Source organism: Sapajus apella, unplaced genomic scaffold (genome assembly GCF_009761245.1).
Source record: "Sapajus apella isolate SASKATOON/1434 unplaced genomic scaffold, GSC_monkey_1.0 scaffold20, whole genome shotgun sequence".
NCBI lineage: Eukaryota > Metazoa > Chordata > Mammalia > Primates > Cebidae > Sapajus > Sapajus apella.
The window spans coordinates 11150715-11171208 of record NW_022436960.1 but is presented as its reverse complement, the minus strand read 5'-3'; the positions used below and the strand labels follow the sequence as shown (position 1 = coordinate 11171208).

General features: G+C 38.4%; 1 protein-coding gene across 2 annotated transcripts in view; it reads left to right on the top strand.

Moving 5' to 3' along the window:
- The window catches only part of CPSF2 (cleavage and polyadenylation specific factor 2), a 37598-nt gene extending 17458 nt beyond the window's left edge, over positions 1–20140 (top strand). For both annotated transcript variants that reach the window (XM_032287601.1, XM_032287600.1), the window contains exons 9-16: positions 103–393; positions 10964–11064; positions 11726–11926; positions 14261–14413; positions 15425–15650; positions 16726–17025; positions 19193–19327; positions 19735–20140. In XM_032287601.1, coding sequence (XP_032143492.1) covers positions 103–393; positions 10964–11064; positions 11726–11926; positions 14261–14413; positions 15425–15650; positions 16726–17025; positions 19193–19327; positions 19735–19827 — 1500 coding nt within the window. In that variant the 3' untranslated portion in view covers positions 19828–20140. The remainder of the gene's footprint in view (positions 1–102; positions 394–10963; positions 11065–11725; positions 11927–14260; positions 14414–15424; positions 15651–16725; positions 17026–19192; positions 19328–19734) is intronic.
- The last annotated feature ends 354 nt before the right edge of the window (positions 20141–20494 follow it).

Here is a 20494-nt window from a genome sequence, read left to right as displayed (position 1 = left end):
AACAGTGGGGGTAAAAGATAGAACTTAAGTTCCTTGACTTAGATAATATATTGAAGTTATAATATAGTATTTATAATTATTGTCATCTTCCCCCCATATTAGGTAGAATGGATGAGTGATAAATTGATGAGATGTTTTGAAGACAAAAGAAATAATCCGTTTCAGTTTCGCCATCTCTCTTTATGTCATGGTCTTTCTGACTTGGCCCGGGTACCTAGCCCTAAAGTTGTACTTGCCAGCCAACCTGACCTGGAATGTGGATTTTCAAGGGATCTCTTTATTCAGTGGTGTCAGGACCCTAAAAACTCAATCATCCTAACTTACAGAACTACTCCTGGCACTTTAGCACGTTTCCTAATTGATAACCCTTCTGAAAAAATTACAGAAATAGAGGTAAGCACTTGCATGTGAACTTTATTTTAAAACTGTTTGGGGGATACATTATGCATGGTGTGTAAAAAATAGTGACCAAAAATAAAACTTAAAGTTGTTTTAGGATTTTTATCAGAATCACTCTTGAGAGCCAGGAGTGGTGGTGTGTGCTGTAGTACCAACTACTCAGGAGGCTGAGTTGGAAGGATCACTTGAGCCAAGGAATTTGAGGTCATCCTGGGCAACATGGCAAGACCCACCACCCCATCTCTAAAAAAAAAAATTACTGTAGAAGAGAACCTTTAATAGCACAAATTTCAGAGCTCCTTAACTGGAGATTCTCATTCTTCTTTTTTTGAGATGGGGTCTTGCTTTGTTACGTAGTCTAGAGTGCAGTGGTGCTATCATAGATTCATGCAGCCTCAAACTCCTGGGCTTAAAGGATCCTCCTTCGTCAGCCTCCCAAGTAGATGGGACTACAGACATGTGCCACCATGTCTGGCATTTTTTTTTTTTTGAAATGGAGCCTTGCTCTGTCGCCAGGCTGGAGTGCAGTGGTGTGATCTCGGCTCAATACAGCCTCTGCCCCCAGGTTCAAGTGATTCTCCTGCGTCAGCCTCCCGAGTTCAAGCGATTCTCATGCCTCAGCCTCCTGGGACTACAGGCATGTGCCACCATGCCTGGCTAATTTTTGTATTTTTAGGAGAGATGGGGTTTCATATTTTTTGTATAGAGACGTTGTCATCTTATGTTGCCGTGAGTGGTCTCAAAAGAAGCTCTCATTCTTAAACTCTTCTTTGGTACAGTCTAGTTTACCCAGAGGGTAAGCATATACAATGTTTTCTCAATCTCTGAAAGGTTCCTTTCCTGTTTCTTGCTTAATTTGAATCAGACTGTTTCCTAAAGACGTTCTTTATCCTGTAGCCCCCTGAGGTAAGCGCTCTTTCTGTGTTTCATGTACTTTGAGTGAAGTTCTTGTCTTCCTTGTTCTGTATTGCAGCTTCCTAGCTATTTATCTTCCATTTGCAGTTTTTGCCTTCAGACCTGCTGGTATGCTGGCCCCCTCCTTGTTTCTGACATTTAATGATCTCTTGGTCATTCTGTTACTCATTGGTGACATTTAACCCTGACTGACAGTATTCCTGTCCACTGGTATTCAAGACTTCATTCTCATTGACTTTAGCATTCATGTGTACAACCTGTCCAATTCTCAGTTATGTGACACCCTGTTTCTTAGTCTTTTCCTTCATCTTACCTCATTCCTGCTATCATGTTGTCTGCTCCTATGGTTATACCTGAAATCTTCTTATGGCTAAACAGTCTCCAGATCTCCACCTCGAGCATCCCATTCTGACTTTCCCTGTTATTCCCATGACAACAACTTTTCGGTTCCATTGGGACTTTCAGTTCATGAACCTCACCTTTTACTGTCCATCATCCTTCCAGCCTTAAAGTCAGTAGTCCATAATTAATCATAATTTTGCAAATACCTGTAACTCTCTTACACTTTTATTTTAGTCATCTGGAAAGGCTTTGACCTCAGTTAAACCATTTGCTTGGTTTGTGCCTGTACTTAGTAGCTTTATGTTACTGAAGTTAAGCACTGTGGTATATACAGATTTGTTTTCACATTCATGACTTCACATCTCAAAAGGGGACCCTACACCAGTGCTCAGCATTCGGTAGGATGTTCCCTTTCTCATGGTTAGGCAATTTTATATCTTCTTTCTCCCCAAACATCCCCACAGCTCATTCTTAGCCTTCATTCATAGCACATGATCTTATCTCAAACTTAACATAGAAGTCGAAGCAGTGAGTCAGGAATTCCTTTATCTTTCCACCACTAAGTTTACTAACTTGATTCTGCATCTGCATTTGCTGCCTTATCTCCTGTTATAGGAACAAGACAATTAGCTGAATGACCAATATACTGAAAGATCATTTGCTTAATAACCAGCCCAACAAATCTATCGATTTTTTAAAACTAGTATATCATTAAAGTTTGTAGCAATTGATATAATAGGATGGTTAATAACTGCCAGAGTTGTGCAAAGATTTAGGTGACTAAACCTTAACATAAAGCTTTAACATAAAGCCAGCATCATAAAGCTGCTTCTCATTTTGTTTTTGGAGCACTCTTTTTTTTTTTTTTTTTTTTTTCTTTTGAGACAGAGTCTCACTCTGTTGCCCAGGCTGGAGTGCAATGGCACGATCTTGGTTCATGCTGCAGCCTCCATCTCCAGGGTTCAAGCAATTCTCCTGCCTCATCCTCCCCAGTAGCTGGGATTACAGGTGCCCGCCATGACGCCCATCTAATTTCTGAATTTTTTCTTTTTTTAGTGGAGACAGGGTTTTCATCATTTCGGCCAGGCTGGTCTTAAACTTCTGACCTCAAGTGATCCACCCACCTTGACCTCCCAAAGTGCTGGGATTACAGGTGTAAGCCACTGTCCCCAGCTGTAACACTCATTTAATTATTTAATTAGAGACAGAGTCTCACTCTGTCACCCAGGCTAGAGTGCAGTGATGCCATCATAGCTCACTGTAACCTCAAACTCTTAGGCTCAAGCTGTCCCTGCCCCCACCCCCACCTCATTCCACTTTCCAAAATGCTGGGATTATACATGAACCACCACACCTGGCCCTTAGCAGTCATTTTAAGGAAGGTTTAGTTTGTTAAAAGCTATGTGGTAGGGTTATCTGTCTTCCAACTCTACTTAAGAAAAGCATAACATCAGTATCTAAAATCTGAGATACATGTACTGTAATTACAGAATTGTTGAGCAAGGATTTTGAGCAAGTATAGAAAAGTAAAATGGTGTCTTTGGGGTTATTTAGTAGCTTAGAAATACAAAGTTAAAAGAACTCAAGTACTTGAAACGATTTCATCAGACATGAAATACTGAATTTGAAAATTTTAATTACTAGAAATTCAGTTAGGTCTAATAAACCATTTGCGGAATTAGTAAAAGAAAAATGATTTAAGTTTGGAAAAAAGTAGGAAATGATGTTCAGAAGCATGCTAAGGAAATGAGAAACAGCCAAAACATCAAGTGTTAAGCTTTTGATCTTTTTAATAACTAATGCTGATGCTCAGGGACCTTTTCTTGCTCACTTTCTCAGCGATATTTCTTTTACAGTTATCCCTCCTGTCTTCATTATCTATCAGTTTTTCCCTCTACTTGATACATCCAAAACAATTTTTACTCTTTTCCTACTCCCAGTACTGTTCTTCTGCCTTAGAGAATGCAGCACTTCCCACATATTCAAGCCAAAAATCTGGAAGTTTAAAAAATGTTCACTCAAGTATAATATATACTGAAATGTATGTTAAGTGTATAGCATGATGAATTTTCACAAATTGAATATACCTGTCTAGGCTGTACCCTGATTAAGAAATAGAATATTTCTGTAGCATGTTGGGCAGAGCCAACTAAGATAAAGAACAGAAATGATAAAAAAGAAATAGGATATCACCAGCACCCCACAAACCCCCCTCTGACCCTCCTTCCCTCCCCTGAAAGGGCAAATACTGTCTTGACTTGTAATACACAGATTATTACAACTTATTCTTTCATTTTTCTTTAAACTTCACAATCCATCTGCAAATCCTCAGACATATTCTAAATTTGTCAGCTCCTCTCTCTCCACCATAGTTATCCTAGCCCATGCTAAATGGACTTGCCTGGACTTATGCAGTAGTTTCCTAACTGGCTTTTCTATTTCCACATTTTTTGTTTGTTTATTTTTTGAGACAGGGTCTCACTCTGTCACCCAGGCTGGAGTGCAGTGGTGTGATCATGACTCACTGCGGCTTTGCCCACCTGGGCTCAAACTGTCCTTCCACCTCAGCTCCTGAGCAGGCACTACAGGCACACACTACCATGGCCAGCTAATTTTAAAATTTCTTGTAGAGATTGAGTCACATTATGTTTCCTAAGCTGATGTGTTTTTACTTTTTTACTCCCTTAATCTTTTCTTCTCACAGCAAATGAAGAGATTTTTTTTTTTTTTTTTGGTGGTGAAAAACACATACATAGCCAAGTGTGGTGGTGTGCACCTGTAATCCCAGCTACTTGGGAGGCTGAGGCAGGAGAATCACTTGAATCTGGGAGGTGGAGGTTGCAGTGAGCCTGGATGGTGCCACTGCACTCCAGCCTGGGTGGCAGAGAGAGACTCTGTCCAAAAAAAACCAAACAAAAACACATGCGGTTCACTATCTTAGCCATTTTTATGTGTACAGTGTAGTAGTGTTAACTGTATGTACATTGTTGTATGACAGATCTCTAAAACTTTTTCATGTAGCAAAACTGAAACTCTACCTATTGGATGGCAACTCCCAGAGATCTTTTAAACATTCATCATTTCATGTCATTCACTTGCTTAAATGGCTCCAAAGCCTTCCTTCTTCTCTTTGAATAAAATTCATGCTACTTACCAGGCTTTTGAGATCCCACATGATCTACTCCCCACCTACCTTTTGACCTTAGCTTATTCTACTTTCTCTATGCCGTACAGTGCATCAGGATCTTTGCACTAGCTGTTCTTCTGCTTATAGTGTTCTTTCCTGGCTTTGCATGTGGCTGGCTCCTGGTCATTCAGGTCTCAGGTTAAACCTGAGGCTACTCCCTCAGGTGGGTCTCTGACTACAGATTTAAAATACCTGCCTGGTTTAGCTGCCCATCACCTTACTTTAATTATTCTTCCTAGCACTCATCACCACCTGACATGTTCCTTGTTTGTTGTCTTCCTCTTCCCACCATCAACTGCAGTATGAATTCCATGAGAAAAAGGCCTTGTTTTTTGGTATCCCTGGCACCCAGAACAGTGCCTGACATATTGGAAGCCCTCAATGAGTGTATTGGTTTCATTCATGGATGATCAAAAAAGTGCATATGGAATAAACCAGATTTCTGATTGTGTTAGACAAGAAAAGTTTACTAAGTGTGGTATTTTTTCATCTGTGTCTGATGCCCTTCTAAATCAAGTCTTACTCATTTAGAAAGCAAAAATGATAAACGAATAAGGATTAATAGGTTGGAGTAGTTTTGGATTAGAAAAAGGAGTAAGTTGGAGGTAATATGGTAAAGGAGAAGGAAGAAAAGTATTTTATAGTTGGTTATTCTAGAAATCTGTTTCTGAATAAGCTATTAATCTTACATATTTTAAATGAAAAATAAGATGGAGAGCGAAATGTATTACAGCAACAGGCATAAACTAAATTGAGAGATAAATACATTGTTAAAGATTATTTTTGGGTAAAAGGCATCTATGTAAGTTGCTAACTGCAAAAAAACCCACTATTTTCCTTTTTTTTTTTTTTTTTTTTTTTTAAGATGGGGTTTCACCATGTTGGTCAGGCTGGTCTTGAACTCTCGACCTCAGGTGATCGGCCCGCCTTGGCCTCCAAAGTGCTTGGATTACAGGCATGAGCCACCACGCCCTGCCAAAACCCACTATTTTCTAAATGAAGCTTATTTTCAAATAAGATAGTAGGCAAATGTGGGATGCCAGATATAAACATGTATTTATTTTTTTATTTTAACTTTTTTTTTTTGAGACAGGGTCATGTCATGCCCTGTTACCCAGGCTGGAGTACAGTTGCATGATAATAGCTCACTGCAGTCTTGAACTCCTGGACTCAAGTGCTCCTCCAGCTTTAGCTTCCCAGGTAGTAAGCACTGCAGGCATGTGACACTATGCCCAGCTAATTAAAAAAAATAATAATTATAGAGATGGGCTCTTGCTGTGTTGCCAAGGCCGGTCTTGAACTACTGGCCTCAAACAGCTCTCCCACCTTGGTCTCCCAAATTGCTGGGATTATAGGTGTGAGCCACTGCTCCTGGCCTTAAACATATAAATCACCTATTTATTTTCTACATGAAAATCATCTGATTTTGGCTTGATTTTTTTGTTTTTACTTGTCTCCCCTTCTCTTACCCCACTGGGCAGCCCCTGAACCAGAATAGTTTCAGAGAGATTCCCCTTTTTTCATTACTTTCAATTTTGAAAAAAAAATCAAACTTAACAGGAAAGCTACAAATATGTTATACTCAGATTCCCCAGCCGTCAACATTTTAATGGATTTGCTTTTCACTTATATATCCATAGACACAATATTATTTTTTCTGAACCATTGAAGAAAAAAATGCAAATATTTAATAATTACCTCTAAACATTGCCAGTGTGTGTTACCTAAAAACAACGGCAATCTCCAGCAAAACCATTTTACATCTATTGAAATCAGGAAATAAACACCATACTACGATTTTACCCACTGACCCCCTTCAACATTCACCTTTTACCAATTACCACAATGTCTTTATAATTACCCTTACCTTTTTTGTCCAGGTCACGACTACATACTGCATTTAATTATCATGACTGTTGACATTTTTGAAGCATATATATTCTGGTTTTTTTTTTTCTTTCTTATTGATATACTAATATCTGGTTTTTATTTTTGTTTTTGAAAAAAGCTGGGAGCAAGGTATGGTGGCATGTGGCTGTAGTCTCAGCCGCTGAGGCAAGAGGATCGCTTGAGCCTAGTCTGGGCAACATAGCGAGACTCTGTCTCTACATAGTATAAATGTATATTAAACAAAATAAATTTTAAAGAGAATGTCTTTGAGGGACCAGACGTACTAGCTTATGCTTGTAATCCCAGCACTTTGGGAGGCTGAGGTGGGAGAGGGTTGGTTGAGGCTAGGAGTCTGAGGCCAGTCTGGGCAACATAGCAAGACCCTGTCTCTACAAAAAAGAAAAAAAAATTTCCTTAAGGGAGTAGTGAAAGTTACTAAGTAATAAAAGTTACTAAGTTCTTTTAGTGAAAGATTTTAAAAAATAATTTGGGTGGCAAGATGGGAAGTATTAATAAAGAACTTGTGTACTAAAGCATAGTGGCTGTTTCCAAGAAAAACATTTGTATGTTTATTTGAGTCATGAGTTAAACTAGCCACTTTTTTCCTGGGAACACCTTTTTTTGTTTTTTTGAGTTTCGGTCTCTGTTGCCCAAGTTGGAGTGCAGGGGCACAATCATATCTCACTGCATCCTTTAACTTTTGGGTTCAAGTGACCCTTTTGCCTCAGCCTTCCTATCAGCTAGGACTACGGGTGTGTTTCACCACATCTGGCTAATTTTTAATTATTTTTTGTAGAGACTGGTTCTCGCTATGTTGCCCATAGTGGTCTTGAACTGGCTTCAAGCAATCCTCTCACCTCCGGCTTTCAAGGTGTTAGAATTACTGGCATCAGCCACTGTGCCCAGTCTGGAACACCATTTTTATGTGAAATAATGACAGCGTTATTCAGATTTGGGTGTTTGGCAGACATTTTCCTGAAAATTAATAAATTGAGCCTGTCACTCTAAAGAAAACAATTGACAGCATTCGTTGGCTTAAATCTGATAAAATTCTAACTTTCAAATGAAAATTAGAATTTTGGAAAACTTATACCCAGCACTGACATTGACAACTTAAACTGAAAAGACTTTTGATAAGATTGGTGGTGATATTTGTAAATGTGATTTAAAAAATATTGTCAATGTTTGTAAGATCTGGTTAACTTGGTGAACTGGTATTTTCCAAATAACCAATTAATTATGTCATAAAATAATGTACAAATTAAAAGATCCATTCAAAGTTTAAGATACCGGGTAGGCACAGTGGCTCACTCCTGTAATCTGAGAACTTTGGGAGGCTGAGGCAGGAGGATAGCTTGAGTCCAGGAGTTCAAGACTAGTCTGGATAACATAGCAAGACCTTGTCTCTACAAAAAATAAAAAATTAGCTGGGTATGTTGGTGCACATCTGTGGTCCCAGTTATTCAAGAGGCTGGGAGGTGGGAAGGTTGCTTGAACTGGGAATTTGAGGCTACAGTGAGCAGTGGTCACACGACTGCACTTACCATAGGCAACAGAGCGAGACCCTGTCTCAAAAAGAAAAACAAAAAAACCCACAAAGTGTGGATGCATCAAAAAAAATCTAACGTAACAGAGTACAGAAAGTCTATCGGTATGGTTTCAGATTCTACATTAAAACTAATCTTTAGGAAACAACCACTCTCTGAGTTTTAATGTAATATCAAAGAATAATATTCATGAAAGGACTAATTACATATTTTTCCCTTTCCAACTATACATGTCTGTAAGCCTGAACTTTCTTCGTATACTTTAACCAAAACAACATATTGCAAGAGAGTGAATGGAGAAGCAAATGTGAGAATCCAGCTGTCTTTGGTTGAGCTAGACATTAAAGAGATTTGCAAAAATATAAAATCATCCTACAGGCCAGGTGCAATGGCTCATGCCTGTAATCCCAGCACTTTGGGAGGCTGAGGAGGGCAGATTGCTTGACCCCAGGAGTTTGAGACCAGCTGGGGCAATATGGCAAGATCCCATCTTTAACACACACACACACACACACACACACACACACACACACACACACACTCACTCTCTCTCTCTCTCTCTCTCTCTCTCTCTCTCTCCAAAAAATTAGCTGGGTGTGGTGGTGGGTGCTTGTAGTAGTCCCAGCTACTCAGAAGGGTGAGGTGGGAAGATTGCTTGAGCCTGGAAGATTGAGCGCAGTGAGCTATGATTGCACCACTGCACTCCAGCTTGAGCAATGGAGCAAGACCCTGTCTCCAAAAAATAAAATAATACCATTCTTACCATCTTTTTTTTACTTTGGAAAATGTAATTTTTTTTTTTTTTTGTAAGAATCTGTTAATGTTGCCATGTGATTTTATTTGTATTATTTATTTATTTTTATATATTTTTGAGACAAAGTCTTGCTCTGTCGCTCAGGCTGGAGTGCAGTGGCGCAATCTCACTGCAGCCCCTGCCTCCTGGGTTCCAGCGGTTCTCCTGCCTCAGCTTCCTGAGTAGCTGGGATTACAGGCACGTGCCACCATGCCTGGGTACTTTTTGTATTTTTGGTAGAGACAGGGTTTCACTCTGTTGGCCAGGCTGGTCTCGAACTCCTGACCTCAGGTGATCCACCCGCCTTGGCCTCCCAAAGTGCTAGGATTACAGGTTTGAGCCACTGCGCCCAGCCAGCTTTGTTATTTTTTAATGAACAGATAAATATTTTAAAATTGCTTAGTTTTATTTCTGATAAGGTAAACATTGATAAATATAACCCACAAAAACAAAAAGCTCTTTGGGACTGTCTAATTTTTAGGAGTCTAAGGCAGTCCTGAGATAAATATATGAGAACTACTGATTTAATCATTCCATTTGGATGGATTTTAAAGTTTTATCCAGTTTTTTTTACTATTATAAACATTGCTGCAATGTACTATTGTACTGTTTTTTTTACACATTTATGCTTGTTTCAGTAGGATAAATTCCTAGAAGTAGAAATACTGTGTCAAATGACAAGAAAATTTTTATTTTCAGATGTTAGCAAATTGCCTTTTAACATAGTTGCACCAATTTTCCCACAGACAATGGAGGAAGTTACTCTTTCCTCATGTATGTCATTGCCAATCTTATAGATTAAAACAATTATGTTTTTTATATTTTGTACTTTTTGAAAATTAGTAAAATTAAGTATCTTTTCATGGCCCTTAGTTATTTGTCTTTCTTATTTTGTAAATTGCCTTTTTAAGTATTTTGTCCTTTTTCATGTGTTGATTATCTTTTTCTTAACTAATTTAGAAGAGCTCTTAGGAAAAAATAGTTTTTGTTGGTCATAGTGCTGAAAATATTTTTCTTTTTCTTTTTTTTCTTTTCAGTTTCTTATTTAATGGATTTAAAATGTCAAAGGGAGATTTTCTTTATTCATGTTGCTGCATTTATTCATCTTTCCCATTGTGGCTTTTGGGCCTCACCTACTCCAAATTATAAAAATATGTATCTTTATTTTCCTTTCCTGATTGGTGATTTTTAACCAGTTTGATGTCTTGTTCTGTCAGACTCAAGTGATCCTCAGACTCAGCCTTCTGAGAAGCTGGGACTATAGGTGTGTGCTACCACTCCTGGCTTTTTTTTTTTTTTCTGAGACACGGTCTCACTTTGTCACCCAGGCTGGAGTGCAGTGGCCTGCAGCCTTGACCTCCCAGGCACAAGTGATCCTCCCACTTTAGCCACCTGAGTAGCTGGGACTACAGATGCATGCCACCATGCCTGGCCTTTTTTTTTTTCTTTTTGTGGAGATGAAGCCTTACTATATTGCCCAGGCTATTCTCAAACTCAAGTGATCTTCCTGCCTTGCAAAATACTAGGATTATAAATGTGAGCCACTGTGCCCAGCCTCCCAGCTAATTTTTAAATTATACATAGAGTCAACCTGTGTTGCCCAGGCTGGTCTTGAACTCCTGACCTCAAGGAGTCCTCCCTTCTTGGCCTCCCAAAGTGCTAGGATTATATAATAGGTATGAGCTACTGTGCCTGGCCAACCAGTTTGATTTAAATCAGACCCATCCTAGATGATGCGTGACAGCTCAATTTTAATACTAATCTAAATAGGACCTATAATTGCATGTAATGGAAACTTGATTAATTTCAGAGGAAAATCAGTTTAAAGATGATGGCCACTGTTTTAACCCCTGATATTAACATTTCCTTTTGTCTGTTATTTTTCTTTAGCTGAGGAAACGTGTGAAGCTTGAAGGGAAAGAACTTGAGGAATACTTGGAAAAAGAGAAACTGAAGAAAGAAGCTGCTAAAAAGCTTGAGCAGTCAAAAGAGTGAGTCATTTTCAGACGATTATAAGTTTATGGATGCAATTTGAGAATAATGTGTCTTTGACTTAAATGTTTCATTGAAAATATTTTTTAAATTTTCATAAGACTTAATTTTGTTCCAGGCATCTTTCAAATGGCTGGTATACCAGATGCTGTCAGTGCTAATATTATTATGCATTTATTTGTTATGCTTTATAAATTGTCAGTCCAATAATATTGAATGTTATTTCAGTCATGCGTCACTTAACGATGGGGATATGTTCTGAGAAAAGTGTCGTTAGGGAATTTAGTCATTGTGTGAACATTAGGATGTGTGTTTACACAAACCTGGATGGTATAGCCTGCTATGTATCCAGGGTATGTGATATGGCCCATTGTTCCTAGGCTACAAGCCTGTACAGCATGTTACTGTACTGAATACTATAGGCCATTATAACACCGTGTTAAGTATTTGTGTATCTAAATGTATCTAAGCATAGAGAAGGTACAGTAATCTTATAGACCACTGTTGTATGTGTGGTCCATTGTTGTTGACTGACATAACTGTATATTATCATTTGAGTTAATATTGAATTTTAGTATTGATTCAGTAATAAATTTATACATATTAATTTAAAATATCTTTGAAACTTTATGACCTTGATCTATTCTAAAATCCTCCTAGGGCAGATATAGATTCCAGTGATGAGAGTGACATTGAGGAAGATATTGACCAGCCATCAGCTCATAAGACGAAGCATGACTTGATGATGAAAGGTGAAGGCAGTCGTAAAGGAAGTTTTTTCAAACAGGCAAAAAAGTCTTATCCTATGTTTCCTGCCCCAGAAGAAAGAATTAAATGGGATGAATATGGAGAGATTATCAAGTATGTGAGCAAAACAAACTTTTCTCTCTTACAAATTGGAGTTGTTAACTGTGTTATTTCCGTTCAGTGGATTTGATCTTTCTAGTCATATGTACTTGGTTAATTTCTGAGTACCTCAGCCTGAAGACGCAGAAGACTTGTAATTTGAAACATAAAAATAGAGATGCTGAGGAACGTCTAGAGAATATTAAGAGAAAACTGGCAGTGTTATTACTTAGTTGTGTAAAAAGTTTAAAAACGTGATCAAGACGTTTTTTCCCCACTTAAAAAGAGAGGAAGATGTAGGATAGGAAGAACTTTGGCACTGTAAGTGGTGGCTCATGCCTGTGATCCTAACACTTTGGAAAGCCAAGATGGGAGGATCACTTGAGCTCAGGAGTTGGCAATATAGTGAGACCCCCATCTCTATCTTCAAAAAAGTAAAAGAACTTTGGGTGGCTGGTATCACATTACCAATGGATTATGTCTTAAATATTATACAGGTTTTTTGAGATTAAGAGAAATATGAGATAGTATGAGTGGAACCATGGAAAATCTACAAAATCTGTACTTAGCATTAGAAAAACAACTGAAATCAGATGTTGTCATTGCAAATTTGAAAACACTGCCATCCTGGGTAAAAAAAGTCTTTCAGAGGTCTTATTTCCCTGGTAAATGTAAAATGTATAATGCAATGTTTTTCACTATCTGGTTCCTCCCTAGTTTTCCATCATGTTTCTGTATATTTCAGTGTGTGTTTCCTCTCTGGTGGTATCTGCCTTCTCTGTTTCCTTCTGCTTGGTTTCTTTTTTTCCTTCTGCTTGGTTTTTTTATGTCATGCCTTTGCACATGTTTTTTCTTCAGCCCTGTTTCACCTTCCATCCCAGATTTCCAGGTGCCGAATCTGGCCTCAGAAACCACTAGAAACTTTTCCTGTCTTCCAACACAATCAGTTCCCTCTCTTGTATTTTGTTTGTACACCTATAATGCCCTCTAGAGCATGTAGTGGATTTAGGTCATTATTGGGTTTAATTAGGAAATTTCCAGCCAAGCGTGGTGGCTCACACCTGTAGACCATTGCTTTGGGATGCTGAGATGGGAGTATCAGTTGAGCCCAGGAGTTTGAGGCTGCAGTGACCTACGATTGTGCCACTGTACTGTATAGCCTGGGTGACAGAGTGAGACCCTCTCTCTTAAAAACAAAAAAAAAGAAGAAAGAAAAATCCACTGTCTATTTGGCCCTGAAACAATAGGGAGGAAACATAACAACATTGATTGAGCTTGCTTACCATTCCACTTAACAAGTGGCCAGTCTGTTTAACATATGGACAGTAATCTTTAGCTTCAATTCCCTTAGCTAAAAAATGGGGATAAGAATTAAATGAGGTCATGTTTTTAAGGTACTTAGCCTAGAACCTGACTCATGGTAAATGTGCTTTAAGTGGTTGCCACTGCTCTTGTTATTATGTGGATTACACATGGAGATACTGGACTCCAGGGACTAAGAAGCTGCTGCAGCAATCTGGGTCTTGGGAAATAGAGGCTGGGATTTTCAGAGAGGAATGTGTGAGTGGATTTGTGAGTGGAACAAAGGCAATTACAAGAGGCTAAAGGATGTTAAAGTGTGGTTATATTAAAAAGTAGAACACTCTGATATTGGAAGTAAATATGGAAAGATAGATGTGTTAATGGAACATTGAAATCAAGATGAAGGCTTAGGAGGAAGCTAATGATTTTGTGTCTTGGTTTTCTTGATAATGTGGAAATGGAGAAGTATCCACTTTCTTTGGATAGAGAGGAAATAATGGGGTCTTAAGGACATGAGAGGAGTTCTGAGATTTATAAGTATTGGGAATTGGCAAAGGAAACCACAGAAATCAAGAAAATTAATTGAAAAGTATACAGGGCTGGTTGCAGTGGCTTGTGCCTGTAGTCCCAGCTATTTGGGAGGCTAAGGTAGGAGGATTGCTTGATCCCAGGACTTCGAGACTACAAACCTGGGTAACATTGTGAGACCTTGCCTCTTTAATTAGAAAAAAAACAGGACCAGATTGCAACAGTACTTGTGATAGCCACTAAGAGCATCTAATGACCTGCCCATTGTGTGGGCAAGTGCTTTTCGCTAGCCCACACAATGTATTTTAAAGAACACTTGTACATGGTTAATAAAAAATGTAATAAATACAGTTACCTGGTGACTGATATTATGAAATAGCATCAGCTTTGTATCAAATGTATATTTAAATCTTGAGATATATGAGGACTCCAAAAATTATACCACCTACTAGTTAGTTATATATGTTATGTAGTATTAGCTTGGTTTTTACTACTTCTAATTAGAGACTTATTATTTAGACCAGAGGATTTCTTGGTGCCAGAGCTTCAAGCTACTGAAGAAGAAAAAAGCAAATTAGAATCTGGTTTGACAAATGGAGATGAACCCATGGATCAGGATTTATCTGATGTTCCTACTAAATGTATTTCTACAACAGAGTCTATTGAAATAAAGTAAGTGGTTTTGTGACATTTTGAAAATAGATTATAAGATAAAATTTCAAGCAATTGAATTATGTAATTTACATTATTTCAAGCAAAATTTCTGAATATTCTTTAGTAAGTTTGTGCTTTTAAAATTTCATTTCTTTTTGTGTGAAGAGACTTGTGAAGTATGGTGGCATGGTATTTTCTCTTCATTAATGGTATGTGAATGCCAAAGTAATTGAATTGGTGATGCTGGGGGTGGGGTGTTTAAATTGTAACATTAAATTGTACATTTATATGAAGAAATATTATTTCTGGCCTGTTTAGTCTGTAAGTAGGTGAAAGGGAATAGTGTATGTAACTCACAATTTAATTTTTCTGAGTAATTGCTTGTTTCATAAAGTATACTCCTGGAATTAAACATCTGTAGTACCCTAATGTCTAGAAAATACTCTTGTGATCTGAAGTAGTTAAGAAACCTTTTTTCCCCCTTCTACTTGGTTAAATTTTACCAGCAAGTGATCATTTTGGAATCTTTTTTAAATCATCAGAGAACAAATCATTTAGTATATATTTTTGAGTGTGGATAAGTTCTAAATAATACAGATAGGTCCGGGCGAGGTGGCTCACGCCTATAATCCCAGCACTTTGTTAGGCCAAGGTAGGTGGATCACTTGAGATCAGGAGTTTGAGGCCAGCCTAGTCAACATGGTGAAACTCCATCTCTACTAAAAATTCAAAATTATCCCAGCATGGTGGAGCACGCCCATAATCCCAGTTACTTGGGAGGCCGAGGCAGGAGAATTGCTTGAACCCAGCAGGTAGAGGTTGCAGTGAGCCAAAATCATACCACTGCATGCTAGCCTGGGCAAAAGAGTGAGACTCCATCTCAGAAAAAATAAATAAAAATAAATAAATAATACAGATAATATAACGTGTATTTCTCAAATCCTAGTTTTATATATTGTATACATCATAAAAGCCATCTTTTTTAGAATTATGAGAAAAGTAATACTGAATAATCATATTTAATTACAGAGCCCGTGTTACCTACATAGACTATGAAGGACGCTCTGATGGGGATTCCATTAAAAAAATCATTAATCAGATGAAACCACGACAGTTGATCATCGTCCATGGCCCACCAGAGGCCAGTCAAGATCTGGCAGAGTGCTGTCGTGCCTTTGGTGGGAAAGATATTAAAGTGTACATGCCAAAGCTACATGAAACCGTTGATGCCACTAGTGAAACTCACATCTACCAGGTAAACATGCCAGGAGTTGCCATTGAGTAGAAATAAGTACTTTTTGTTGCAGGTTAGGACAGATACATTAGAAATACAGAGTTGTGTGAGACAGGCATGGATGGTCTCCTGCCCTCTCAGACTTGATAGGGTAAGGGGCTTAGAACAAGGAAACACCATTTATCATGTTGTCGTGCTGCTACGAGAAGTAGTATAGCATGCTATAAGAGTATCAAGAGGGGAAACCACTTGCATTTAGAGGTTTAGAAAGGGTTTCCTGCAGAAAGTGATAACTAATCCTATGTGATGTTTAGATGGGTTGCCAGAACAAATGGAGTAGGAAAAGCAGGGAAGAATATTCTAGGCAGAAGGAACCATATTTGCAAAAGTACAAAGGTGAGGAAAATAAAAGAATTCAAAAGTTTTAGAAAAATTCCCAGATATCAGAGTTCTACTCCTAACTGGAACAAATGGAGATGGACACCAAATAGAGGACTATCACAGTACAGAGATGAACTCTGTCTGATGATGGTAGCTGGTGTCAGTTTAAGGCTGGAGTGATGTCTATATCTGGAAGAAATGGCTGTGAACATACCAGACAGGAAATTTATTCTGGGGAGAGTAAGAGGAAGCAACATTCCAAGAATATGGAGATGTGAAACAGTATGGTATATTCAGGAAAGGACAAGCAGTTCAGTAACTACTGAAGTATGCCAAGTACCAGAGGATGGGACCGGTCAGTGGTTCTCAACCTTGACTGCACATGAGAATCATCTGGGGAGCTTTGTGAGGGTCAGAGGGACTCAGTGCTCTGGACTTAATCTTACCAGTTATGTTAGAGGTCCTGATTTAATTGTTTTAATTGCTGTGTGATTTCATTGTGTAGTCAGGGTTAAGAATCTCTGTTTTGGAAAGTAGACTGGGGCCCAGTGATCTATAGGTAACGAGGTCATTGCAGGTCATTGTGAGGCTCAGATGAGTGAAAGATTTTCCAATTTTAATATATTACCAGTTAGAACATGATAATAGGTTATATTTAAGTTGTTAATCTGTATTCTGTGGGTTTTATTTTTCTCCCCCTCCTTTGCATATCTAGGTGAGATTAAAAGACTCACTTGTCAGCTCTCTTCAGTTTTGTAAGGCAAAAGATGCTGAATTGGCTTGGATAGATGGTGTCTTAGATATGAGAGTTTCCAAAGTGGACACAGGGGTTATTTTAGAAGAAGGAGAACTAAAGGATGATGGAGAAGACTCAGAAATGCAAGTGGATGCTCCCTCAGATGCCAGCGTTATAGCGCAACAAAAGGCCATGAAAAGTCTGTTTGGAGATGATGAAAAAGAAACAGGTGAAGAAAGTGAGATCATTCCTACTTTGGAACCCTTGCCACCTCATGAGGTAAAAAAAGCATGTGCTTTTTTGATTTCTTCCTGAATTTGTCATCCTTCTAGTTTTCATGCCTTTTGGGTTTCTTCCCCCACTCCAAAACTAAGTGCGTCTATGGAACCGCTTATATTTTTAACCGTTTAAAATACATGTCAGCTGGGAGCAGTGATTCACGCCTGTAATCCCAGCACTTTGGGGAGGCTGAGGTGGGAGAATTGCTTGAGGCCAGGAGCTCTAGATCAGCCTGATTAACACAGTGACACCCTGTCTCTACGAAATATGGCAAAAACCTAGCCGGGCATGGTGCTGTGGGCCTTAGTCTCAGCTAAGTAGGCTGAGGCAGGAGGACTGCTTGATGTCAGGAGTGCAAGACTACAGTGAGCCATGATTGTGCCACTGCATCCAGCCTGTACGATAGAGCGAGACACTGTCTTGAAAATAAAATATGTCTCACATGTAGGCTGATTTTGGAGTTTTAAAAAGAACTCGCGACATGTTTCTGTGTATATGTCTTTGTATATATATCAATTGTATATCAATTCTGTACAGCTAAGGAATGAAATATCTTTAGCAAGTCTTTTAAGGTACATAATTGTTTCATGATTTTTTTGGTATAGATTTTTAAATATTAAGTTTGATGATTGTGAGGAGCACCTGCCTGCTTCCAATCAGGATATTTATGGTTTTCTTTTCTTTTTTTTTTTTTTGAGACAGAGTTTCACTCTTGTTGCCCTGGCTGGAGTGCAATGGTGCAATCTTGGCTCACTGCAACCTCTGCCTCCCAGGTTCAAGCAATTCTCCTGCCTCAGCCTCCCGAGTAGCTGGGATTACAGGCATGCGCCACCACACCTGGCTAATTTTTGTGTTTTTAGTAGAGATGGGGTTTCACCATGTTGGTCAGGCTGGTCTCGAACTTCTGACCTTGTGATCCACCCGCCTCGGCCTCCCAAAGTGCTGGGATTACAGGCGTGAGCAACCCCTCCCGACCTGAGATTTATAGTTTTCTAAGAGAGTCATACTATTTTGTTTGTTTGTTTGTTTGAGAAGGAGTCTCGCTCTGTTGCCCAGGCTGGAGTGCAGTGGTGCAATCTCGGCTCACTGCAACCTCCACTTCCAGGTTCAAGCGATTCTCCTGCCTCAGCCTCTGGAGTAGCTGGGATCACAGGCACCTGCCACCATCCCCGGCTAGTTTTTGTATTTTTAGTAGAGATGGGGTTTCACCATGTTAGTCAGGCTGGTCTTGAACTCCTGACCTCAGGTGATCCACCCACCTTGGCCTCCCAAAGTGCTGGGATTACAGGCGTGAGTCACTGCACCCAGCCGAAAGTCATACAGTTGTACTCCATTTTTTAATGTTGTTCATTCAGTTGAAATAACTTTTGGTTTTGATATAGTTAGCAACCTTTAATTAAGTTTAGATATAATTTAGTCTAGCATTTACATATTCTTGAAAGATATCTAGTTAATTAGCAAAGGCTCTAGGTAATTAAACTTGGGAAAATATTAAAGCTATGAATCCTACATGCATGTCAAGTGATGTCTTTAGCCCTACTATGAAATTCAGAATAGAGAAACAGTCTCTGTTGCCGGATTCCTTTCTAGTACAACCCTCAAAATTGGGAGGAGGAATTAGAATATTTTTTTCTTCTGTGCTAAAGTTAGTGCTCTTCAAAGTATTGTCAAAGCAGAAAGCAGCAGCATTAGGTAATAACACTTTCCTTGCTGATTGTAGAACCTGTGGCATCCATTGCATTTGCTCTGAGGAAGGAGAGACAGGGAAAACGGGATTAGGGAGGAACTGGCCTTTGAAGTAAGCACACAACTGGGATCTAGAAAATGAATTTTTGGTTCAGTCCTGCCCATGGCACTCTAGTTGACCCCCTTAGGCAAGTGGGTGAGTGAAGCATAACATTACGAAATGTCTCTGTTATGATGAGGCATGACTAATAAAACTGATTGTGAAACAGAAAATGCGAAGGGCTTTGTAATGTTAAATAATGGGGTAAAATTTAGAATAACAACTTGGAATGTGATTTACAGTCTTGAAATGATCTGTCAGAGGACTTCAGAGAAAAATAGAAAATCTCTTAGAGATCATGTAGTATTTTACTTTATTCAGTACAGTTGTGTGTCTGGTGTTTTACTTGAAGTTATTCTTTCCCCTTTGACCTTACCTAAGGTTCCTGGACATCAGTCAGTTTTTATGAATGAACCAAGACTGTCAGACTTCAAACAAGTTCTTTTACGGGAAGGAATTCAAGCTGAATTTGTAGGAGGTGTACTTGTTTGCAACAATCAAGTAGCAGTCCGTCGAGTAAGTGTGTTTCAATAAGGGCTGAATTGAACACATACCTCTGATGTTTTGTCATTTTGAAATTCTCTAATTCTTGACTGGTATTTTCACAAAACTGAAGATCAGTAATTTATATTCATGATGATGACCTCAAAGGTTTACAAAAGGCTGATTGACTTGAAGGCTTATGAAAGACTCTTGAAGAAATGATACATAATTTTATTGTAAATTTTAATTATTTGAATCCTCTGACATTTATGTGTCTATGTAAAATTCATGACTTCAATATTATATCCATATGCTGTGAATCAGAGAAACCCATGTCCCGACCAATCATAAAGTAATCTATTTCATATTATTTCAGTTACTATGTCTGCATATTAATGAATAGAAAATGTACTAAAGAATTTTTTTTATTTGGTTTCTAGACGGAAACTGGACGCATTGGATTAGAAGGCTGCCTTTGTCAAGATTTTTATAGGATAAGAGACCTTTTATATGAACAATATGCCATTGTGTAAAGGACATGATGTCAAGAAGTATCTGCTTGACCTTTCTAAGGAAAAACGATTCTTATCTTACTCTGAGCTTTTGATGTTTTGTAACATACGAAAAGAATCTGCCAGAAAAACTTACATGTATTAGATTTTTAAAAATGTAAATAGAGAACATTTTGCAAATGATCATAAGAGCATTCTATCTTTTGGCCTCCAGAGTGATAGAGCTCCAGCAGGTATACAGGCCCAAGAGTTGAAGGTGATTGGTTTTCTTTGCATACTCCTTGTTCTAGAAGGGCTTTTTACTTGAATAAAACAATGCAACCTAGCAAACCAATTCATGGCCTTAGAGAAACATTTTTGCATGGGTTCTTACAAACTGTTATATTTTCTGGAATGATAAGTGAGAATTATTTAGAAAAGATATGCTCCAAAAAAGAAAACAAAACTGTTAAAACAGTTTTTTGAAGCTTATTTTTAAAAGTGTACGTGCTGTGACTCCTTCCAATTTGAATATGCAGTTGTTTTCACAGCCAGGATATCTGTTTTCTGCTTATATTTCCCAGTGATTCACTTGAGGGTAAGGTAATACACATTTCGTTCAGAAATCAATTTTTATTTCTCCTGTATCTTGTTTTATCAAGATTTTGTTGCATTTTAATTTAAAGTATAACACCATCATTTCAATATG